At 40.6% G+C, this 26363-nt stretch overlaps 1 protein-coding gene across 1 annotated transcript; it reads right to left on the minus strand.

The window, feature by feature from the left end:
* Positions 1-1906: 1906 nt before the first annotated feature.
* oprd1a (opioid receptor, delta 1a) lies at positions 1907-26363 on the minus strand. The gene is made up of 3 exons (XM_069176392.1): positions 25859-26363; positions 9331-9686; positions 1907-7775 (listed from the first exon to the last, which is right to left on the minus strand). The coding sequence occupies exons 1-3, from the start codon at positions 26107-26109 to the stop codon at positions 7246-7248; spliced, it is 1137 nt and encodes a 378-aa protein (XP_069032493.1). The 5' UTR covers positions 26110-26363; the 3' UTR covers positions 1907-7245.

The raw sequence follows: 26363 nt of genomic DNA on the forward strand, positions 1-26363 counted from the left end.
ACAGATAGAAACACATTTGTGTATCAGGTACTTGAGTACTTTTTCTAATTGTTTTAATGAACATCAGCAGCTTGACGAGGTGCTGAGCGTTTATTCTGCACTGAGCGCTGACCGTTCGGCGATTTGTATTTTTTATATTTTGTTCGGTCACCCAGAGTCAACTAAATGTTAAAGCTGCACTTGTCACTGTCACCAGCCATCCAATCAAGAATGAAGGAGGGGCTGGACAAACGCCAGTGATACTTGTCACTGATTGGTCCGTCCTTCAGATGGGTGAGCAAACGCTGGTACGAGCCGAGTTACCAGACTGTATTCACAGCAAAGAAAACTGAAGCTGTGAGCGACAGTCGGCGCAGCCAGGCTGGCTTATCTTTCCATTTGGGAAAAAAGGACTTCAATAAATATGTTGGATATTAATTCAGGAAGTGAAGAACCCATTCATTTATTTCATAGAATACTTTTTGTTATGTTAATGTTTTTTTTTTTTTTCTTCTCCTGTGTTCATCTGCTTGTTTTTTTGTTATAACAACATTTTTGCAAGTAAATCTTTTTCTTTAGTTCTTACGCTCTGTGTTGTACGCCTGAATCCTCCTTCCTTTCAAAAGGATGCATTTTAATATCTTTAAAGGATGACTTTAAATTTGTATAATTGTAAAATAAGATGTATATCTATATGAATTATATCTTACTTCCATGCATGCTGCAGGCACTAAGATCTCCCTGTTTATTCAACCAAGGCGCTTCTTTAAACTGTACTTCCTTGTTTTTTTATGGGCCTGCAGACAGCTATCGTTGTGATATTTTGAATTCATCCAATAAAACTAATTTATGACCAAAATTCCTGCAGAACTAATAACATACCTGTCCAATCTCAGCCATGTTATTAGTGATAATAACCAGTTCTAAGTAAGCATTAGACAGCATCATCGGCATGTTAGCATGCTGCTGTTATCAGCATTTAGCTCAAAGCGCCGCGGTTCGTACGTGCAGCTTCGCGGAGCTGCTTATGTGCTCTGGAATCAACTGGCTAAATATTTATCAAAGAAATGGTAATGATTGTAAATACAGACATTTATCATCCTTTCCAAAGCTTAACCAAGTGTTATGAATGTCTGAAAATAACCATTCAAAATGCTAATCTTGGGGTAGCGTATATTGTGGGGAAAACCCACTTTGGGACTTGACTGATCTCTTCATCAAGAAGGTTTCCTGGTTAGTTCGTAATCTATTCAGAAGGTATTACACTTCTCCCAAAACACATTTGCTGCTTGTAAATGAGTCCTGATATATAAATGTAATCACTCAAAGTCACAATTATTCATAGTGTTATTATGACAACGACGGCAGAGCCGCAGAGTATCCCTCATGAACTGCTGTTGAATTCCACATCAAGGAGCCTTCCCTTGTTAAAGTGGCCAGCCCTCGGCTAATCAGCAGGAAGGCTTCTTTGTCGTTGTTGTGGATGGAGCAATCACTGCAATCGATAAGTGGCTGCTTCTGAAGGAGGCCTCCATAATTAAACTGAAACCCTTCAGCTCTTCCACGGGAGTCTCACTGTGGCTGAGGTGCTTGCTAGTCTCCATGGCGACTTCAAGATATGGATCAGAATTTGCAGAGGAGATGCAGAGTTGGGCGTTTAATTTTCTGACAGTGGTGGATAGCGCACTCTGGTCATCCCCCTGTGTTTTTATCTGGAGGGCGCTGGTAATGCACTTTGCAATGGCAGACTATTCTGAAGCACCCTCAGCTTTTAAATTGAATCACAGTCATGTAAGATGGATTAGTCCATTATGACCCCAATCATTTTCGAGAAAATATTATGCTATCCTATTCTGTCTTGTTTCTAGGAAACCAAAAGAGGTTTTCTTTTTCTTTTCTTTTTTTCCCCAGAATAAAGCACATAGTCTTCTCTCAGCTTTTTCTTTATTTTTGCCAACAATTTAAGTTATGCTTGAAACACAGCTACTGTATTAGAAATATTTTATAACATTTGCAACAGAAGAAGCTAAGAAATAAGTTAACACTGCAGTACAGTATCAAGTATAATCAGCACAACTTTCCTCCACACTGTACTGCAGTCAGTAGATACAACAAATTAGCATCTTGCACAAATGTACAGTTAAATATAATCACGCAGGCTCATCAGTATTCTGTTTACAGTGTTAAGCAGCTTATCAAATAGAAAAATGACAAAATAAATAACAATACAAATGCAAGATAATTACAAGTGTACAAGAAAAGAGCCATCTCAGAGCTGACTGATGAAAGATTAGCCGTATGAAATCTGGAGTAGCATCGATTGACAATCTGTAGGAACTCTGTTCAGCATGTATAACTCCACCTCAACACATCTTTACCCAGGCTCCCCCATCCTTCCCTCACAACTGCCACACTCCTTAGAAACACTGTGTCATTCAACAAATTAAGCTAAAGCTATTTAATAGAACACGACCAATCGTTATTTAATGGGTTTAAATGAAATGGTTTGGTGTGGCCAAGAAGCACACAAGCATGAAGTTAGCAGCAAAAACAAAACCCTGCTTCCAGGCTTTACATTGCAGCACAGCATCCCAAGGAATTACCTGTAGTAGATGAATCCACACAATTTACGAACAATACTAACACCAAATGCCATTAAAGGTGATAGATCCATACCTGTTCATTCCACCTCAACATCTTTGTCTGGTGATGACAAGAGGTAACCAACAGTGACATCACCCGTTGGTTTGTGAACGGCCGTTATGAAGCCTCAAGTTTGTATTTTGGCCGGCGCCATCTTGCTAGTTCGGAGCACTTTGGAGCCAGAAGTGATCATATTTGGACGAGCTGGGGGGGGCATTTATATCCTGTTATGATGTCACATGGTCAAAGCTCCTACAGTTAATGAACGTACAGTGCATCCAGAAAGTAGTCGCAGCGCTTCACTGCTTTCACATTTTGTTATGTTACAGGCTTATTCCAAAATGGATTAAATTAATTTTTTTCCCTCAAAATTCTACACACAATACCCCATAATGATAAAGTGAAAAACGTTTGGTTAAACTTTTCTATTAAAATTAAAGAATGAAAATATAACACGTACATAAGTATTTACAGCCTTTGCTCAGTACTTTGTTGAAGCACCTTTGGCAGCAATTACAGCCTCAAGTCTTTTTGAGTATGATGCTATAAGCTTGGCATCTATTCTTGGCTAGTTTCTCCCATTCTTCTTTGCAGGACCTCTCAAGCTCCATCAGGTTGGATGGGGAGCGAGATGTTCAATCAGGTTCAAGTCTGGGCTCTGGCTGGGCCTCTCAAAGACATTCACAGAGTTGTCCCGAAGACACTCCTTTGTTATCTTGGCTGTGTGCTTCGGGTCGTTGTCCTGTTGGAAGATGAACCTTTGCCCCAGTCTGAGGTCCAGAGCGCTCTGGAGCAGGTTTTCATCAAGGATGTCTCTGTACATTGCTGCATTCATCTTTCCCTCCATCCTGACTAGTCTCCCAGTTCCTGCCGCTGAAAAACATCCCCACAGCATGATGCTGCCACCACCATGCTTCAGCGTAGAGATGGTATTGGCCAGGTGATGAGCGGTGCCTGGTTTCCTCCAAACATGACGTTGGCATTCAGGCCAAAGAGTTCAATCTTTGTTTCATCAGACCAGAGAATTTAGTTTCTCATGGTCTGAGAGTCCTTCAGGTGCCTTTTGGTAAACTCCAAATGGGCTGTCATGTGCCTTTTACTGAGGAGTGTCTTCCGTCTGACCACTCTACCATACAGGCCTGCTTGGTGGAGTGCTGCAGAGATGGTTGTCCTTCTGGATCGCTGTTCCTGGTGGAAGAGTCCTGGTGGTTCCAAACTTCTTCCATTTATGGATGATGGAGGCCACTGTGCTCATTGGGACCTTCAATGCTGCAGAAATGTCTCTGTACCCTTCCCCAGATTTGCAAAAATTTCAAAAAAACTTTTTTCACGTTATCATTATGGGGTATTGTGTGCAGAATTTTGAGGGGAAAAAAATGAATTTAATCCATTTTGGAATAAGGCTGGCATGTTACCTCTACTTACCCATCAAACTGATGCCTAATGGTTCGCACGTGCCCACAAACAGTGGCATCCAGTTATTGTTTTAACTTTGTTGACTATATTGTTGCATGTTTCAGATCAGATTTATGCTCTAACATGCACAGATGTTTTTAAGAAGAGAAAGACGGGAAATGCAAACACTATTGCTTGTTTTTGTGGTCGATAGAGCCTACAGAATTTTCAGAGGGGCATCTTCTGGAGGCTGGCCAATCAGGGTGGACTAAATGGGAGGGGGGAGCCTTAAAGAGACACGAGCTAAAATGGCCTGCTGTTTCAAACAGAGGCTGAACTGGCAGACTGCATAAAGGTCGTGTATGGGATAAATAAGTCAGTTTTGGAACTGGAAATTATACGAGGATATGTAATTAGAAACCTACGATAAAAATTATAGACATAGAAATATGCACAATACGTCCCCTTTAAGCCATTGAGTTTTTCATAATCTGCTGCTGTAGCACAAGCTCTCCTCATGTGCGTGTTTTTTTTCTTTCATTGTCACACTACTTGTTTCACATTTCACGATGTCATCCAAGCAAAACACCATAAATCCCTCGAGGGGAGTCCGTCTGACAGTGTGTGCTATTATCCCCATTTATACAGTCCACAGCCTCTGATGACAGACTATTATCCTTTATTTGAGTGTGGCCTTTCAACACATCATGTAACATGTTCCTTGTGAGACACACTGAAATCATATCTGTTCTCCTTCAGAGTGTCTAAGTTTTGAAGTTCTACAAACAGGAAACATCAAATAGCCAGCTGCTGGTAGCTAGCGGTGGTAATGTTTCCTGGTTCAGTGGACGTGGTCGTTTGGTTGTAGAGAAAGCGTCTTTTTCCAAAAAGTTATTAGTGTTTTGACATAATCGAGACATTATTAATATCAGTTGGAAAAAAAAAAAGTCCTTTAATCAGCCTAACGTATTAACTTGTGCGTCCTTCATTCTTTACTGCAAAACTAATTCTGTACATTCTGCCCTGATAGAACTCGATTTAACAAAAGAGCAGCTGAGAGATATTCTGCACACCCGACAGATACAGCACTTCGTCAAAGCTAAGCAGAACGGGCATGTACGGTACACTACAGAACACTTTAAATCAACACTGTCATTGTAAGAAAAATAGGCAGGAATGCATCATGCTGCCAAAACAATGTCCGTCTCCTGCTGTACACAGAAAAAGTCAATATGTATTTATCGTCTGCATCCCCGTCTCTGGGGACGTCTCCAGTCATGCTATAGAAAAATGACTGAAGTTGACAGAGCAGAGATTCATTTGGACTGCCGTTACCAGTCCCCCCTTTTTTTTTCTTTTTTTTTTCAGTCACATGATTCAAAGCGTGATGATGAAATATCAAAATCCAAACGGGAAAGAAAGCGTACAAAATCACAAGCAACACACCTCATGACCATTTTAACTGTGGCTTTAGCCAACTTTGTTCAAATGCAAAAGACTTTAAATTATCTACAAATTCACATTTGTTGAATTTTTTTTCCTTTAAGTTTTTCACTTCCTTTGATTTCTTCTCGGTTTCAATATGTTTTATCTGCTCCACAGTTAACATAAAGTCAACATTTCAGCGTTAATCAATATGCCATGGTTTTACATGTGTGCATGTCAACACATTTTTGGCCTTGAAAATATTTCCACACGAGGGGAAATTCTGATAAACTGTGGATTATTATTATCATTATTACCTCTGACTTATCCTCTGGTATGCAAAGCTGAAATACTCATTAACTTCAGGATATTCATTGATTGATGTCCCCACTTTTATACGTGTCAAGATCCAGTGAGGCACATAAATTACTCAATGATATACCGCTCCGGCTAATATCATTTGGTTTGTCTTAAATCTGCTACAGATATTCTTTGTGACAGATGACAGCCGTTTTTGTAACTTGAAAAACGGATCAATAATTTCCTTAAAGCAGTTTGTTTGTTGTCACAGACAGGAATCTCAATAACTCTCTCTCTCTTGTGGCTTGCTCCTTGACTTCATATCTGTTTTGAACAATGATGTAAGTGAAGAGAGAAGTGTTTCCAACAGTGTTCTTTACAGGCAGATTTTAGCATTCTTCAGTGATTCTGCTCAAACACTCTGTGAGGGCTCAGCACGACCCATGAAAGTCAAGTAGATGTCCAGAAAATATGACAACAGGAATCCAAGCATCAGTGGTTTGATGCTATTTAGGATTTTTCCATTTGAGCACAAAACCTCCACAAACTAGGCTTAAATGTCCTTTGTGACTTTGATTCAAATGAAAGGAACATTGAGTCCCAAACTATTATTCTACACAGTTGATGGTGGCAGAATCTTACATCCGTCTGCCGGGTAAAAGACAAAACAAAAGGAAGTGTTTCTTTTTGCATTAAAAACAAAAAAATTTCCATTCCCGACTTTTACTCAAAAGGTTGGCTGAAACATACAGAATACATGAAAAGACTTCCCTACTTCTCCAAGTGGAGAGTGGTTGACCTTGTTGGTGAACAAACTATGCTATAATTCATCTCCAGCTGTCGGTGGGTATCGGTGGTTTTTGGTCCTGCTCCGTGAGGCTCATTTATCTCATGTTGATGTAAAAGATAGAGTGTTGAGAAAGTGTTCTCTGTGATGCAGGTTTTTCTTCTCCAAAGTACTCACCAAACTCTCATTTGTTTCTTTCAATGTACAAGCAAGTATTTCTCAGATTAACTGAGAATTAAAGTCTTTTGTTGCAAATTATTCCCCATCTAGTTTATGACGGTACCAAGGTGGATAGTGTCAGAACAATTCATTCTTTGCTTGCCAGGTGAGAAACCTGTAGGTGTTTCCTTATCCCTTTTGCATCATCATAAAGTCCTCTACTCTTGTACTTCAAGTTACGAGCTGGGAAGTTCTGTTTCGTAATCTTTCTTTAGCATTTGGATATACTCTTTGGGCCGTCACTGTCGCGCCACTGTTGCTGCCTTTGCAAGGCATTTCCTGCGAGGAAAAACTGATACAAACTTTTATCGAAAAGTAAGATCAGTGACACTTCTTATCTATTAACTTTACCTATTCCTTGTAATGTCCAGTTTGTCAGCCAAATTTCGTGCAAAGATCTCTTAAAACTCCGTTGTGGAGATCTGGGTGACCTCCGATTGCAGATCTTGCTGGATCCTCCTCGAGCGCGAGCTTTGGGGGACCCGGTCCATGCCTAGTCATGCCGGCTTCTTGCCATCTTCTGTTGGAGCGCAGACGGACACTGGCTCCCTGGCAGCGTTGCGGCCTCTGGTCAGACTGTTCTGCTCCACGCGGGTTCGAAAGGGGAGGCAGAAATCCCTGAAGCATCGCTTGAAGTTTTCGTCCAAGAATGCGTAGAGGACAGGGTTGAGGCTGCTGTTGGTGTAGCCCAAGGCAATGCACAAGTGCCAGCTAGCTATCACAAAGGGATTCCTCGTGTCGATCTCCACCATGGTCTTCACAATGATAAATATGTGGATGGGGGTCCAGCAGATGATAAAGGCTGCCACCACCACCAGGACCATGCGGGTGATACGGCGCATGTTGCGGTCTTTCTCCTTAGAGCCTGAGAGCAGACGAACACTCCTCAGGCGCAGGATCATCAGGCCGTAACAGATGGTGATGACCATCACGGGGACCACGAAGGCAAAGATGAAGACGCAGATCTTAGTCACAGTGTCCCAGTACCAGTCAGGGTCAGGGAACTTCAGCATGCACATGGTTTTACCTGGAAAGAGAAGGCAGGTAGAGTTTGATCAGATAATCAAATTTCTTTACATTGTAAGCATGACCTTTTTTGTCACTTCCCATACACACTGTTAATTTCTTTACACGTTATTTAAATAATTGAAAATTCAAACGGTGTTCTGCTTCATCCTCCTTTGGGGGCTGAAAAAGCTCTAAGGCACCTTAAAGCTCCTTGAAGTAAATCACAGGCCATTTATTGCACTACTATCAGCAAAATGTATCCACAAAATTCAAGAACTCTGCTTGACTCAAAGGACTGCATAATTTGTATTTATCATGAAATGAGGAGCAGAAAATATTCATGTACAGCTGCATTCATTTTTCACTGATTACTCAGGGGGTTTGATCACAATGCCGGGCTCCTATTGTGATGACTCTCAGCCATCAGCATTGGACGATCCATCAGCATAACCCTATTCTAATCCTATTGCATTCATATTGCAGACTTCTGTAAACCTCTTTCCAGAACCTCTCTCTTGTCTGTGCATCATTGGTGTGAATAAGAGTTTAAGGTGTGACAATGGCTTGGTTATGGAAGAAAAGAAATAGTTAATACAATGTACCATCTGAGTATGTCAAGGCAAAATGGTTACAAAACCGTTCATATAGTGAGTTCACATGGCCACACTCAAAGTCAGTCTTCACAAAGTGTGGGGATGTGCATGAACCCATCAAATGTAGGGATAACAACTCAGCCACTCCTGGAAAGGATGCAGTCGATGTGCAAAGAATGGAATAAGAGCGTTCAGAGGGTAAGACCCTGAATTGCAGTGGGCAGCATGAGGATGTAATTTGGAGGTTCCATTTATTCCGAATGGCAGCAAGTCAGACCTCGAGCATGACGACATATGTTTCAGTGAGGGATTACTGAAGGCTTTGTTACAAAAAGGGCATATTACAGCAATTGTATAGCATTGGCACTGGATGTAAATCATAGGTTTCAGAATAGTCCAACGTGAATGTCCAGGAACACTGGGTGGGTTTTTCTGTTAGCTACCTATTAAACTGTTTTTGTTTTTCTCAAAGAATCATGTTTTCATTGAGAAAGCTGCAACTTGAGCCCAAAGACATAAAATAATTGGACAAATAAAGGATGGTTTTTCAACATACCTCCAACCTTAATGCAGCAGCATAAAATAAAAGACTGCAAGGGTTTGTGATTCTGGGAAAAAAGAAGTACCCTGAACTCAAATATTATTATTGTCATGTCAATAGTTTAAATGTTTCAAAGGCTTTTCCACCCACTCTATGAATCCTACCCTACCAATGACCCTGAACGATCCATTAAGGATTCTCAATCACCATTGTTGCTTATCTTTGGTGTATCATGGATGTAAGCTCTGGTGAGGGACCAACTTGGCTTGGCCTAATAAATGCAAACTATGCACATGAAAGCCGGTTGGATTACATGCTGTTCTTTACACTTTGGCAATAATTCCCCTTTTGTGAACAGTATAGATTCAACTCTCACCCACTTCTGGTAGACAATTACTCATTGTACTGCAACGAAACATTGGAAGAAAGCATAATCTTACCGTTATCTGTCACTTTGGTCACAGCCATTATCATAATGGGCACGCCAATCGCTGATGACAGGACCCAGATGAGCACGTTAATCATTTTAGCCTTGACCGGCGTCCGAAACTCCAGTGCCCTGACCGGGTGGCACACGGCAATGTAGCGGTCCACGCTCATCATCGTGAGGGTGAAGATGCTCGTGAACATGTTATAGTAGTCGATGGCAATTATGAGCTTGCACAGGACTTCCCCAAACGGCCAGGTTTTCATAAGGTATTTGGCGCTCTGGAACGGCAGCGTGCTGGTTGCCAAAGCGTCGGCCAGAGCCAAGTTGAAGATGTAGATGTTTGTGGCAGTCTTCATCTTGGTGTATCTGGTTGTGACCACAGAGCAGAGAAAAGCTTTTATTGCATCTGCAGTAAATTACATTTGGTGATATGTCTCTGTTCCGGGACCTCCCTGCCTTGTATGTTTATACATGGAAAGCCTAAAGCCGAGAGAGAGCAGCAGCAAGACTCCAGACAGAACAGAGCAGGCATCAATGACAACAGAAATGACACTGATTAAATATGACAAAGTATAATGGGAGTAGCTGGGGTAGCAGTGGGTTGCAGTGCCGCTTGCAGAGGAAGATTTTCCAATTAAATGCATGGTGGGGAATCAACTGATGTGGACTGGTGGTTAAGATCAGCTATTACAGCTGTCATTTAAGGTGAGCTTGACTTTGTGGCCTGCCTGAACTATGACCTATGCTCAATTTAAAATAAAATAAGTTTAAAAGTTGAGTTTATTAAATATAGCATCATTCACAGAGAACGATCACAAAGTGCTTCACAACGGAATTGGGGAAAAAAGTTTAAAAAAATACAAGAAACAACAACCTTAAAAACCACATGAAATTACAAGCACTAGACATCAGTAGGTGAGACAAAGGCCACTTCAAAAATATTTGTCCTAAACTGCTTTTTAAAGGCGTCAACAGAGAACATGGGATGTATGTCAGCAGGAAGAGCATTCCACAGTGTTGAGGCTACCATTGCAAAGGCACGGTCACCTTCAGTCGAGTACGAGGCACAACTAGTAAACAGAGACCTGAGTGACCCAGTGGTGATATAAGGATGGAGAAGTTCAGAGATATATGCCTGACATGGGTGCCTGACCATGGACTGCTCCATATATGAAAATAAGAACCTTACAAAGGAATCTTGAACCTGATGAGAAGCCAAAGTTGAGAGGATAAGATGGTCTTGTTTTGGAAGACCTGGTCAACAACCTTGCAGCAGCATATTGAACCATTTGTAGACTGACTGTCCGGAGACAACTTGTTTAGGTAGGTGAAGCAGGTTTCTCAGTAGTCTAGCCAAGTTGATATGAAAGCGTTAAATGATCAAGGACAAGCTCCAGTTGTGATACAACAGATGTCAGTTTGGGACTGTTTCTTTAATGTAAGAAACACATACGTGTCAACAACTTGACATGTTGATCGACATACACAGCCTGATTAAATATATCACAGAGAAGAAAGGATCCAATACACCGAGCAACCTTGGAGGCAATGCTAGCCGAGGATGTAATGAGGACCTCAGTCTTTGCAGCAGCAGCAGTGAGAGCTGTCTCAAAAATGGGATATGGGGATTTAAAATTGATATTCACTTGTGCAGCCTGTTTTTATGGCTTAGATGAAGAGTTAAATCCCTCGTTATACATGTGCCACATAGAGCTGTGGACATCTGATGCAAATTCCTCACAGCCTAGATATTTTTTTCTAAATGCGTAATTTGAGATAATGTTGCATCGTTGGCCTCCCATCAGGCAGTCTACTTGCTGGGAAGGCAACAGAAAAGAAAATACTGCTACAGGTGAATTGAGGTTTGTATATGTTGTATGAGGCTGGATCCCCTTTTAGCTTAGGAATGTTAAAAAAAAAAAAAAATGTTTTTGTGTGTGTGATGAAGGTCCTTTTTTCTCATATATCCAATGACAAAGATGTATGGTCTTCAGCACTGAACTGGTTTTGACCAATGCATTTGCTTATTGGGGCCAGAAATTCTCCTTTGGGGCACAAGGCTCCTCTCATCAACCTCGCAAGATTTATTCATGTTATATCTAACTTTATTTTGTTTTCTAGAAGATAGTAGGGCTTTTATTAACCTTTACAAATAAATACAACCTAATTTAAATGCATAGAAGACTGCTCAAAGTCACAAAGAACAATCAGAAAAGTTCCAATAAATGTTTTTTTTTTTTTTAATAAAGAATTAGTTGAATGCAAAAGGACAGTACACGACATATCAGACTCTGTGTCTGACATTCATCTTAGTGGTGCAGAATTTATTGTTTTGTTTCATTAGAAAACCCCTCATGTCCGATGTTTAAATGCATTTACTTTGCTTCTGCCCTTGGGGCTTTAGTGGTAGCGATTGGAGGGGATTCCAGTTATACCCAAACTAAACATGCCAGCATTCACTCGTTTTTATTGAGCTAAGCTGCCCTGTGAGAGACACAGTTTAGTATTTTTATGGTATGTGTTCTTGGTGGAACAAACTATTGGCCTTTTGAGCAGTAGAAATGCAGGATACATGGCCGGGTTTGTGTAAATGCCGCGCCATGTCTTGGACCGCAAATATTTGCTACAACAGGATAATTACAGAAATTAGTGTCACATTGGGGTACAATAAGCGCTGTAAGGTAGTTAAATGTTAAACATTTCTGCTTGAGTGATACGCAAATTAAGACAGCGCAAACTGCAGTTTGTCTTTAGCTTGTGTGAGCTTTTCGGCTAGCTTACTCGGATCTAGTTAATAACACATTCTCATGAGCTTCCAGTGCAAATCCATAACACAACAAGACATACCACTCTTTTCAGTTTCTGGTGTCACCCTTTAAGGCTGTAATGTTTGGAACTGCATTGCATTCACCAAAGGAAAAGAGAAATGGAGGCTGTATCTTGATACAATACGATACAACTTTAATGTCAATACATATTCAAATTAATTTAGCATTCTTAGTCTGTTCTGTTAAAAGAAATGTACACAAAACACATTAGTCCTAACAGTCATAAGAAACCAATTATATCCTCAGAATTCACATCTCAGTAATCAGTACAGTGATTCTAGTTTAACAACAGGATAAAATGATGTGTAAATACATTTTTCAGCCTGCTGTGTTTAAATTGAGGGACTGTAAATTACCTATTAGAGAGCAAAAATTTGTATTGTCCATTTAACACAGCGAGGAGTCAGAGGAGAGACTGTTGGCAAGTATCTCGTAATTATTACTTCTGTATCTCATAATTATGACTAACATTATCACGGGAGGATCTTGTGTAAAAGGTTTAGGTGGTTATCCGTCATTACTAATTGAGAAGACAGCTGCAATATGGCCCTTTCTGATTTAATCAGCTTTTATTTCCTCCTCGGTTTGAGACAGTGAAATATATTATTGATGGCACTGAGCTCTCTTGATGCTATTTTTAGCAGAGGATTCTGTTTTCTGTTGTGCATATATAAATATGAATTCCTGAAATATTGCATTAAACATGAAAGTCTTCAGTTGTGTGAATATGTGTAAACTTTACAAAAACAGTAAGTATAATGTGAACATGGATTCAGTGAGCACAATTTGATTTAGTCTATATCTGTTTACGTTTTGAACATAAACTATGCAAAATTAACCAAGAACAGGATTCAAGTCAGTAAGAAGCTGCGCGGATTTCTTTGAAGAACAGTTTTCCTAACCATGACGAAATAGTTATTATGACTCACCCTGACTATACGGTTTTGTTTTCTCAACGTAACCACGCGTTTTTCTTTTTCGTAAACCTAACCACATAGTGTTTCATGCCTAGGCAAGACATCGACACACTTTCAATGGGTATATTACATGCTTTGGCCTGAGACCTGGCTGCCCAGTTGCCTTGAATGGAACAATTCCCTGCCTTTTTCTGTGGACACACAGAGCCTGGAGTAGGTGAACACATTTTTTGCCTTACTTAAAGAATGCAGGGGTGAGACATTGATGTAGACATGTGATGTACGATCACGAGTCTGTACAAGGTGTATTATTTAGAAAATTGACCAGATGCTCTATGCGTTGCTCTATCTGACTTGTTACACTTCAAAATAGACATGGGGCCTATCTTTAGCGTAGCGGAGCAGCGATCTGCGTCTGTAATGCTGTTGACATGAGCCACTGTGTGTCTGGTGAAATGTGAACCATTGACTGTCATAGCAGTGATTCGATTTGGTGGTTGCGTTGGAGCTGGAACGTAATGCAGAGGGAATGGTGGGAAACACTTTCCTTTTTAAGATGAGGTGGATACAAATATCTTGGAGATATAAGATCGGACAGCGATCTAATGACAATAAATAATAATTATGGGACACGTATGTTTCCCAGTTTTCTGACACAACTTTTACTTTTTCAGTTTATTTTAGACAAGGTCAGTATGTAAGCTAGAAATTAGCTCAGAGCATTAGATTGTCTTTGGGAGTTGGTCCATTATATTCGTGACAGAACTGTGGGATGACAGGAACGTTGTCTGATGTAATAAATCAGTCTAATGTGAACGTAGGCTTCGGCTCAGTCAGGAAATAATTACAGTGAACGCTGTCAGAGTCCAATCAATTGTTCCCTTATTCACTCTCGGCTCCAGCTTTAGTTTCCAGATGACATCAACACGACATCCTGTGTCTCCTCAGATCAGCTGAACGTGAAACTGATTCAAATCTCATTCATGAATCAGATTGAATTGTCGGGAAAAATACTTTTTGATGTGTAACAGCAGGTAAAGCACATGCGTGATTAATTAAGAAATCAGGGGCTGCATTTCATTCAGGTGTGCCAGATCTGGGTGGGAGCTGCTGCTGTGCAAGCTGGGTCAGTGTCATGGCTCACCGGCACACGTAAATGAAACCAATGCCCTGTTGGGACTCCTTTTTTTCACCTATGTAGGCGTTGTTAACATTTGCATTAGAAGTTCCTGTTTGTATTCGTAGATGTACAGACCTGTGGATTAGACCTCATACTGGAGAAAACATACAAATACAATGATAAAGTGTCTTTTTAGGGATTCTAGGTGTATTTTTAGACATTTCTTTGCAATGAACATAGGAGTCACATAATGAATGACCTAAAGGTGTGTATCCGGTCCGTGTGTTCAGATTCACGTGTTCAGGTGTGATTTTTGACCTTGAAATCACATTTACAGGTGTAGAGCATCTCATCTGTCCATCCATATGAAATAAATCATAATTCATCTAATTCTTTAAAATATGTTCACCTCGTGTTATATGTCTTAACACTTCAGGGGACTTCGACTCTATAAAATGAATTCAGTATTGTTTTTAGTTAATTTTTTTCAATCTGGACATAGGAAACTGTAAAGCCAGCAGCAGATGGCTGGTTTTCAACATGTTCTATCCATCCCTTATCTACACCCGCTTTATCCTGAACAGAGTCATGGGGGGGTTGGAGTCGGTCCCAGACAACTTTGGGCGATGGTTGGGTTCACCCTGGACATATCGGCAGTCCATCGCAGGGCCAACACAGAAAAACAAACAAACAGACAACCAAAATTCAAGCTCACACCTACAGGCAATTTAGAATCACCATTTAACCTGACATACATGTCTTTGGACGGTGGGAGGAAGCCAAAGTACCCAGAGAAAACAAACGTGCAAACCCCACACAGAAAGGCCCCAGCCAAGATTTGAACCAAAAACCAATAAAAAAAACCTTTTTGCTGTGCGGCGACATTGCTAATCACCATGTTGCCCCCTCGTTGTGTGTTTGATCATCTTAATCCGATGTCTTTATTAGGTTCCACTTACAGCAAATAAAAGCTGTGAGATTTTGTTCGTTACATAAGGGCTGCATGTAAAGCAAGACCAGCGTGAATGTGACGCTTTGAACCCTGGGAAAACAAATAAAAACACCTCTTACATATATAGGAGATGGAAAAGGACCTGTTGGAGTTATGGATCATAGCACATGTTATGAGACAAAATCAAAACAGTGCAGTGAGACAAAAACTGCCCTCTTTTTAAGCTTGGATCTCAATCCATTTGAAGCCTTTGATTCACCACCTAAAGCCTGTTTTTTTGACACGGGGGAAAGGATTATGTTTAGTCACTTTCATAATTGACCTGTGATAGAAGAAGAAGAAGAAGAAATCACTTCCCTCTTTCTCTAATCCAAGCTAACAAAATGCTGCTTCATGGCAAGCCTGCCACTTCTCCCTCCTTTCAGTAAACAAGTGCTGGTGTTTGTGGGCCTCAGAGCTACAACATCCAGTCTGTTATATCGCGTAGAAATGGTGAAACTGTGGAAAGACGTGGAAATAATGTTGATAAGTCTGAAGCCTTTTGCTGTGTAGGCTCAGTTAGTACCAAGTGGCAACAAACAGTGACGTCACCCGTCGGTTTGTGAACATCCATTATGAAGCATCGAGTTGGGATTTTGGACGGCACCATCTTGCTAGTTCAGAGCGGTTTGGAGCAGGAAGTGACCATATTTGGACGAGCTGGGCAGGAGCGAGTGGTGGATCTGACTCAATCTGATTGGAAACTCGAGGATACTACATCCCGCCCACCAATAGTTTTAACCTGACAGCACCACAGGCCTGTCAGACACTTTTTGGAGGTCATTCTCTAATTAATGACAGGACGGCCCGAAAAGTAATAAGGAGCGACTTTAGCTAGCTAAACCAAAATAACTCACGAAGAAATTTAGACTGAGAATTTTATAATATTAGTTCAATGGGAGTCTATGGAGCCGGAAGCTTTTTGGAGCCAACCTCTAGCGGCACTCGATGGTATTGTAGCACTTCTGCATCGGCCTAATTTTTCAGACCCAGAAGCTCCATCCACTTTTATATATAGTCAATGGTTTATACCCATGAATGGAAAATCAGGGGTAGACAAATAGGGAAAGACAAAGTTCAAGCTTTCTTAGCCCTAAGGTGATGTGACATCCATGCTTGCTTTCAGGAACTTGGCGAGATTCTGAGGAATCCATAAAACGGAAATGAGGTTCAGAGACGTGGCTACAGTGGAGGCTCATTTGTGGTATTATAGTGCAGGAAGCTCTGCTGCATAGTGTGCATCCTCTCACCAGGCGACAAGCACAAGACAGGACTTTAATTTCACACCAAGCAGTGACAGGTGGCTACGTATAGAACGTTTGTCCCCGCAATCACATAACTGGTCTTGAGGTCATGTTGTGGTTAAATGTTCAGTGAATAAATCAGCAATTATGTGTCAAGAATTCTGAATTTAATGGCCTTTTTTTTAAAGCATGTTCCTCTTTTAGTTTTCTTTGTTTAGTGGGGTTTTAGTCACCCACTTCCTTTTTAGTTTTCTGTGTTTCTTTTCAGCATGGACGCCTTGCTAAATGGCTATCACGGCTGTCCAATCCTTTCCTCCTCACATACATCAGAGGAAAAGAAATACCGCCTCAAAGCAGCACATTACTAAAGGGCTCTCTGGCCCTTTATTTCTAAGCAAACCGTGATGCACAGCCTCCACTGATAGTTTCCCATATTGACCATCCTGACGTCTGATCTGTGTAGATGGGCTATGTGAATGATTTCAGCCTGTTTACCTCATGTTGACTGCCATTTATCACATCTTGTCTCCCCTGGTTTATTATTTAGCTCGCCATTAAACCAGCTAGGCACTATGTAAATTCTAACTGGCCACGTGGGAGCGCTATACTTCACCAAGTGACACGCAACAGAATAATGAAACTCAGAAAATGCTGTAAAAGGTGTTAGGTGAGCCACAAATATAACCACATCAATGTAAAACAGTTAAACAATTAAAATGAAAAGCATATATAAACATACTTTTCCTTTAACCCCCAGTCAATTGATGAAATATTTTTAAACCTATATTTACTTTTATTCTTATTCTGCTTATTGTCAAGTTTATCATTAAAATCCTTTATTTTAGTTTTTGCGGAGTCATTTATTTTCAGATTTAATGAGATTTAATATTTCCCGTATCATAGAATTTTTTTGAGGACCACGTTTGCATTATCTCAGTACTTTTACCTGATCTCACAATATCTTGACCTCATCTCACATCACGTTTGCCTTATTTTGTAATTACATTCACATTCCTTCTGGCCAATACTGAAAGGCTGAACAGTAACGCGCTACAGTAACTGTCGTGGTTTATAATACACTGCTCCAGGCTGTGACTACAGGAAGGGTTCGGGCACCGTCAGCTGCGTCTGGTCAGAAATAAGTCTGCACAGTTGCATTTAGAATGAAAACTAAAGGAGCTGTTTCAGCAGCCATTTCACTGGCCGCTGTCAAGATGGACTGTATGTCTGATTACGACAGCAGCTTTGGGATGGCGCTGCTGTCACTGTCTGTAGCCATTGCTGAGATTGTTTGTTTTAATTCTGTTTGTGACACATTCATTTTTAATAGTTGAAACTCTAGACATGCAGCAGTTGTGTATGTGCAGCGGGCTGGCTGAGTGTTGCATTGAAGCTTTTCCTGAACTCCCGTGGTGTGTTGGTAACATATCTGTCAAAGTATTACCACAGGTTCAAACAGTAGCAACTGGACACAGCTGGACACATGCGTGCTTGAAGCCCAGCAGCAGCCAAAGTCAGAACAATAATCGCATCTAGCCACAGCCTCTCCCTGCACAGCCAGGTAGAGCTGCTGCCGCTCACAACCAGCACTTGAATACTGCCGGCCTTTTAAAGCAAATAACGATCCCTGAATGCATCACGTTAAGTGTCACATCATCTCTCCTTTCCCTTGTCTGCAGGATGTTTCCCTTAACTGGCAGTGTAACATAACTGAACTGAACTAACACACCAACTGCTCATTTGGATCAGAAGGAATGTATATTGTGAGAGGGAAAGCAAATCTAATTGCAAAGTAATGCTAAAGTAGTCATCAAAAAGCGCTCTCTGTGACCTTTGGGAGGCTCAGTGTGTTTTTTGGGGGGTTTTTTACAGCAAAGAAGACAACGTAGCTAGCTAAATTTATCTTAACCTCAGTGCTGCATTAATGGTTGGGAATAAATATATTACAAACAAACATATTTATAAGTAGAAATATAGAAACTTGTGTTTGTACACCACATAAAATGAATGCTTTTCTGTATTCATCTCGTCTGTGCAAAAAAAACCAACAAAAAAACCACAATGGAAATGTCCTTATTTGCATATTTGTAGAAAACCTCTGGGAAGAGCCAGAACTGGAGATTATACATCTCACCTGGACGAGGAACGTCTCAGGATCCCCACAAGTAGCTGCACGTTTGGGCTAACTTGCTCAACCTGCAGCCACCACGACCTGACCTCAGATAAGTTGCAGAGGATGGATGGATGGATGGATGGATGGATGGATGCCTTGGGTTGGGTTAGGTTGTTCCTTCTGTAAGGCACTCAGTTTAATTCCTGAGGGCAGTGTTGTAAATCCAGACAGAATAATGATGAAGAATCTTGTTTAAAAAAAAAGAAGCTTACTGTCGGAGTAGCATGATGGTGCAGCACCTGGGTGTCACGTTGAGTGCTGAACCGCTTCTTTATATTTTTATATTCAAGTGTTTGACAATATCAACTCTGCAAATGTAGATGTTACTGAGGCCGCTGATGAATAGGAAGTATTTTTTTCTACCATTCATGAATCCAATCATTTAAAGGTGCAATTGGACCATTAAACAGTGTCAGTCTTAAATATGTATTAATGAACTTTGTAAAAAAAAAAAAAAACACTCAAGACAAAATTGTTATTGTTAATTTTATACAATGTTGTGAAAGGGCAACAAGCAATAGGATTTACATATAGGGGTTGGTATCAACCCAAGGTACAACAAGTCACAATGTTAGAAAGATGCATTAAAGGGTTAATGTCTCCCTTTTAATGATGTCAAAATAACCCAAACTTTTTTATTTAATGCTTAGTTGCTGATTCTGCGTGCATTAGCCTGACAAGTATAATCATGATGGAAATAAATGTTTTCATTCAAACTGGCTTAGTTCTCTCATTTGTTCCTGATAAAGGCCGACAGTGTACACAGTACAGCACACTCTGCTCCTGTAAGCATTAGGAAATATCAGCTGACTGGAGGGAACAAATACTCAGTTATATGTTGCTGATGTAACCCACATTAGTTTTACCAGCAACTAAAGGGCTAACTCACACATGCAGTACCGACATTCACCAGAGGGGTCATGATCTTCACCATGAAGAATCTCATTGGGTTGATTTCTGCTCACTGCTTTTGAGGATCTTTATTTATTTGATCGTTAACCAGACCGACTCCGAAGGAAGAAGTTGATTTAAAGTCTGAGAAGAATCTCCGGTGAGTGACGGATGCGTTGCTCACAGTTATCCGTTGGTGCAGAGCTACAAAGGAGGACAGTTGTTTAGTTGGGCTAAAGATACCTATCAGGAGAGAAGAGAACAAAACAACCAGTCGGAGAGAAATATGAATTTGTTGATGAATATTATTTTACGTGGTTGATATCTGTGATTGTGGAGCTACATGTGCGCGCTGAGGGTTAATGCGTCGGGACCTGTTGAACCGAGCGGGAACGATGACGTCATTTTCTTGTTTTTAGCGCCAGAAGTAAACGGTCAGATTGAGAACAGCTGTTGAGTGTGTTGCTTAGTAACGGTGGACGTTTAAATAATGTCTGTTAAGTATAAGTGACAGATGTCACTGAGACATGAGTACATGTGTGTGTGAAATATGTTGCTATGTTAATATTGACCATAGTGAATATTATTATATATATGTGTGTAATACTATATTACTGGTCATTTACTGTTACACCAACAATAGAGTTTATAAATTACAGTACTGACATCATATTAAATTCTGCTGTATGCAGATTGTTTTTTTCTGTTTGGATCTGTGGTGGAGACAGCGATCCCCAGAAACCTCCACAGAGCGCTGGAGCTGAGTGACCCTGTGATCCCTGATCATCTTCTCCGTGGGTGAAGCTGCATTTGGTCTTCTTGGATTCTCCTGCAGGAGCACCGACGAGCAAAAGATTCAGGTCAGAGTTAGTCTGAGAGCCTCCAGACATAAACTACCGGGTAGTAGACTGAAAGACAAGAGACTGAAACTGACTGATTGTGGGAGAAATACCAGTATTGAGGTTATTATTTGAATTTGTTATTTTTCTTTTATGCTGTTCCCTTGATTTTCTGTGTGTTAATAACTATAATAAATTGCAGTTTAGTTCCTTGTTTTAAACTGCAAACATTTGCCGTGTTTCATTCACTCCCAGAGCGACCTAAAGACAGTCCTAAACTTAACACAGAAAATCTAGTGTGTTATATATTCCTACACTAACCTTTCTGATAACCTTTTACTGCATTTTGTCAGTTTCTGGACTCCACAGAGATTCACATTCAGCTGTAGAGAATGAACCTGTGCATTTAGATAAGCTCTGATCTTATGCAGCGTGGAGCTCCAATGCATTGTGAGATGACATCAGTCCTTTCAGTGTTAATGCAGAAGTCAGGCTGAACTCTTCTACGTTTTCAGGGCCGAATGCCACACACACATGCTGCCATAAATGCTGCTGGGTGAGGTAGAAGACAAGCCCTGGGTTGCTGTGACCATGTTGACTCAGCCCGGGAAATAAACAAGCTGTCCGACCAGCGTCTCACAAACAGTCATATTCCTACTGGCAACGAGCTACCATGTTGTCAGCCAAATTTCCACTCCCAGTTCCTAAAAAAAATAAATCTTCCACAAGCTTTGTTGCGTGAGCGTTATGTTTTGTCTTTACCAAAATATACCACTACTGACTACCAATGTGGCTTTAAAAGAACTGCTGTCTCATAAATAATAACAATAATCCAGAGAAGAAAGAAGCAGCAGCTCAGTAAGAGTCTACTTCCACACAAACGTACCCACCACTCCATTACCTGCACATCAAACTGGTTTTAAATAAGGGCCACTTGAAAATAAATTGCATGCTCACTGAACCAGTTCTTATCTAACTGATGTGGCAGCAGGAAGGTGGAGGAGAGGACGGCTGGAAGAGGAGAGGAGCCTCGTACCGCTGACCCATCCTGCGTAACAGAGTGGACCGTCTCCAAAAGTGTCAGTGTCAGCCTCTCCATCAGCAATCAGACCGAGGGCCCCGAAGAAAAGCCCAATGCCCGAAGTACACTGACATGAGCATCCATGCAGCCTCTCCTGTAAATGAGGTTGTGTATCTGAGTGTCCCTATCCAGGAATCTAAGTGGAGGCCAAAATTCATGAGCTTTTACTATTTTTACAAGCAGCCCGAGAAAAACTAATTAAAGGCATGGTTTCAAATGAGCTTCTGGTTTCTTAAATCAAAGTTACAATTTCTGCTAAAGAAACTAGTTGAGTCATTTGGGAGAAAATTAATCCATTTTGGTAATCAATTATTTGTAAGTAAGTTATTTCATTGACTCTGAACAGATAAGCTCCAGTAGCCTTTCATTAACACCACCTGTCATGTTACAAATCTGCTTATTTATTTTGATTTTACACTGAACGAACGCTATTAATTATATATGGAAGATATTTATTGTTGGTTATTTTTCATACAATTGAACATTTTCAATCAATGCCAGCAAGTATCCAATACATAATATTTCTAACTTTATCTATTTTAACAAATATCACATGACCTATTTTTGTAATTAGTTTACCGAATTCCAACTTTTTTATTGATTGCTTATTACAACTGTGAATTTGTTACCTTTAACTTTAGCTATCTGACCATTTATCAAATATTGATCACTTTAAAACCATTTGACTGATACTTTAAGCTAACTATTTAAGCTTTTTATTCATTAGTTTTAATTAACTACTTAAACTGTTTGTCCATTATTAGGTGTCTCTGCTTGTTTGCTAACTCTTTTTCATGCATGTTGTGGAATATGCAATGATTTTTGTTATCTATGTATCTGGTCATTATCTTTTTCGATGAATTGCTTGGTCTATAAAATCAGGGTTTTCTCTTCCATCATTAGACTTGCTTTTTCTTTTTAATTGGTGTTCCACCACGAAAGGGGCAAGAAAGAAATCTACCTGCTGTTCACCTGAGATATCTGACTGAAGAGGAAAACTCGCCATATGCTGTTAAATCACTTTCTTTCCTCTGCTTTTCCCTGTCTGATGAAAACCTGATCCCAAAAATAATAAGCCTGTTATCATATAAAGTAAAGGAAACAGACAAATATCTATAATTTCTTAGCTGAAAAGGAATGTTGAGCATTTTGCTTGAAAAGTGGTATTCAATCTGTGGTTCGCATCTGAAGTCTGGCATTTGATCCTGCTTCTCTGTCTCTTCTTATTTCTTGTCATCTATCGACTGAACTAATTATCATCAAACCATATTTCTGATGCTACTTAAGGCTATTATTTTTTCAGCGACTCTTCATTTTTTTTTATTCCAACAATGTGATGCAGCCAGTCTTCAAGTTGACAGTTTGTTTGGCTGCGCTGTAAACAGTTTGACTGCCTCATTATTCTGTCCTCAGAGTAGGTGTCAGACCACACTTCGACAGATAACGAACATACTGTTGTATAGAGAGTCAGACGAAGAAGTAAAGTTGAATGAACGTTTACTGTTTGTTTTCCTCTTCTCGTGTACAACAATCTTTTTTGTAAAACTGAAATAAGGACAAAAATAAATCACTCAATCAGTATGTATGTCAAAATAAAATGACATATCTTTTCTGATGTACCACACAGAATAAAACACTGTGCTAAATTACCTTCCTTTTCAACAAACAAGGCATGACTTGATAATTAACATTTTTTGCTGAGTCATCACAATGCTTTACCTTAATTTAGATGTTAAAAAATACTAGCTCCATAAAAACGTCCCTCTTTATGTTAAAGTTCGATGTAAACATTCAATAAGCAGTACAATGCAGCACACCTGATATTTTGGTACTCACAAGCATTGCTTCTCGAGGCACTCAACGGAAGAAAGGCAGAGGATGAGCTGCCCACATGTGATCATCCCTCACCTCTGCTGTGAGCTGGGATCATTGCTCTGGCCACATCATGTGACCCTATTGGCCAATGAATGAAAAGAAGACTTCTACTGCTAAAACTAACTGCAATAACACATGCAACCACCAGGGGGATAAATTAAAATAATCTAAACATCAACCCAATATGCAGAACACATGTCCTGCATTCTTTTGGGAGCTCTGATTTTGCACATTTGCAGAAATTAGTGTTACAGATCCATAATATGCGATTCCTCCCATGACCAATTGGGGAACAAAGTTAGGGCAGCTGCAGCTTAGAGTCACCACACCACCCTGTCACTCCGAAGTGTGTAATACACCCTTCAGTCCACTAAAGGATACTGTTTCAGAGTCTTTGTTTGCCTTGCCTCTGTGGAAAAATGTGATTATTTAGGTTCAGCCACAAAAAAAACAGGTTTAGGAAAAGATGTCTTTAGAGAAATCCACATCACTTTCTCTTGAATCCTGCTCTCCTGGTATTAAGTCCTGTGTTTAACTCATCCAACCACTGCCTCCTCCGACTATACTGCTTCTTTACCTCGCTTATCTTTAACATGCATCACACGACCTTCACCTCTGGTCATAGACGGTGTACTTTTCTCACCAAGGTGAGCCATCACACTGACACAGTATCCCCTGCTGGACTGATGGCTGTATTACATGCCTTGACATAACCCACAAAAGTGATGAGAAGTTTTGTGCAGAGAGCTTAACTGCCTCGTAATGTGCAAAAAAAATAAATGAAATAAAGATATTCTGCTGCTCTCCAGGAATGAAAATGTAATTCTCCAGCAGCACAAAAAGTAGCAAACAAGTGTGATCAATGACCCATGTCGTATAGCTGCTGTTGTAAGTGATGCCTATGCATACACTTGTTGGTATATAGCAAGTATATTAGTGGCTTTAAGTGTCAGCTCGACCAAAATTCCTTAATATATATTGTATGTAAAAAAAAAAAACAAGTTCTGTCACTCATGTATAAACTAACACCAGGCACTACTGGATGTTTCCCGAGCTCTAATCCATCTCCTTTTCCTCCCCCATCTCTCCCTTCGTCTCTTGTTGTATTCTGGGCCTTGCTTGGCCCAATCTTCTCACTCTGACTCCTGAATGTAAATCAGGGGCACAGATGTGAATATTTATGAATTGTGATTGGCACATGCAGAAGTTCTTTATTCTCCCCTCTGTCTGTACTCCTTCTGCTGCTGTCTTCTTCTGCCCTCTATTAATATACTGTCAACTACTATTTTGACAAGGTGCTTATATCTCGTTAAATACATTATACCCTGCCTAGTCATGTTGGTGGTCTGAAAAACAGCCGCTTCACCTCCTGTCTCGCCAGCGTTATCTGCAACTTGAATTAATTGTTCCTGCGCCTCTGCTTTTCCTGCCAGCAGGAGTAATTAATATTTTGAGTGATATTGGGGGAAGAAACACATAAATTGAATGTTAGAGATTGGTTGTTAATTAATATAATGATTGAAGCCAATAAGAGCTGCTGCAGGAGATAGAAATGTTTATTCCTGAGCTGGGAGGCTGCTCAGGAAATGGGTGGAGGTTTTATTCTGCTGTTTTTGTGACAATTAAACTCCAAACATCCACTAATGGACAGAAATGGATTTAGTCTTGAAAACTCGTTCAGCATTTGGAGGCACCAATTTAAGAGTTTAGAACTACTATTGGTGCAATTCATAAAGATTTTAGCCAAAATATAAACAAGGTGAGTTTCTGTAGCGTTTTATTAGAGGCAAGTTCAAAGAATACACTTTCAAATGATGTACAAGTCTCCTTCTGAATCTCCAAACAGCAGGATTTCCTTCTTCCATCAAACCCAGTGAAGAGGAGAGTTTAGCTGTTGAGCCACAGATGTGTGAGCTGTGGGGACTCTGAGCCAGAGTCACACCATATTGAGAATCTGAGACACAGAGACTTGACTGTCTAAAACCACCATCCTTTATGCATTAAACTTTAACATGTTGTTGCCCTGCACAGAAATAATGAAAGAACGATGTAATATTTTATGCAGGGAACCCGAGAATACTTGTGCAATAATTCACACACAAACGCAGGCAGTGACACACACACACACACACACACACACACACACACACACACACACACACACAGTGATAGATGTGAATACAACCAGTGAAAAGAGCAGCAGCGGGCAGCAAATACTGATTGAACTTGTAACTTTATTAATTACAACACACTAAAACGGTCTCATTTGGGTGTGGTTCTGGATATTTCTTGCTGATTTCCGCACCTGAACTTCATTTATCGATTTTAATTACATTTTAGAAACCAAAAATAGAAAACCTCACTTTTTCCCAGCATGAAACCTTCCAATTAAATGTAAATCACGTATTGAAATACATATACTGAATACTTTGATGAAAGCAGACAGACAGTAAGTGCCCAAAACTGGCACTATATGGAGTGCATGTGGGAATTTCACGTGGAATCTGGGCTTTGCTGCTCTCACAATCAGCACCGGGTAACATGACTGTAATAATAGTGATAAAAATGACCGTGTTTACCTGACCACCCCGTACATGACGAGGATGTTGCCCAAGAGTCCCACCACGCAAATGACGGAGTAGAGCGCCGTGATGGATATGGCTATGATTATTCCCGCGGTGCTCCTCACGGGACTCTGCTGCTCCGTGTAGTTCTGCAGCCTGTCGCCCATCAAGCCGCTCTCCTCGTCCGGGAAGGTCACATTGAACGGGATGACGGAGTACAGGTCGGACAGGGAGAGCTGCGCTCCGGGGACCGTGTAGGGCTCCATGCTGCGGCGCTGTCCACTCTGCCCGCAGTGCTGAAAACTTGCTCACACAATGATAGCGAGGCAACTGACGGTTTGAATCAAAGCGGGGGGAGAAAACTGTTCCGGTTGAAGGCAAAAAAAAAAAAAAAAAAGTGGAGCGAAGCGCGCTGGAGAGTTTCCAGAGAGCCTCTGCGTAAAATGACTTATCTATCCAGATGGAGGAGGACAGTAATGTGGCCCCTCGGCAGCTGATGTGTCTGTGTGCTCTGGCTGTG

The sequence above is a fragment of the Embiotoca jacksoni genome, unplaced genomic scaffold, assembly GCF_022577435.1.
Source record: "Embiotoca jacksoni isolate LCO1_2020_lvr unplaced genomic scaffold, fEmbJac1.0.p SCAF_7, whole genome shotgun sequence".
Taxonomy (NCBI): domain Eukaryota; kingdom Metazoa; phylum Chordata; class Actinopteri; family Embiotocidae; genus Embiotoca; species Embiotoca jacksoni.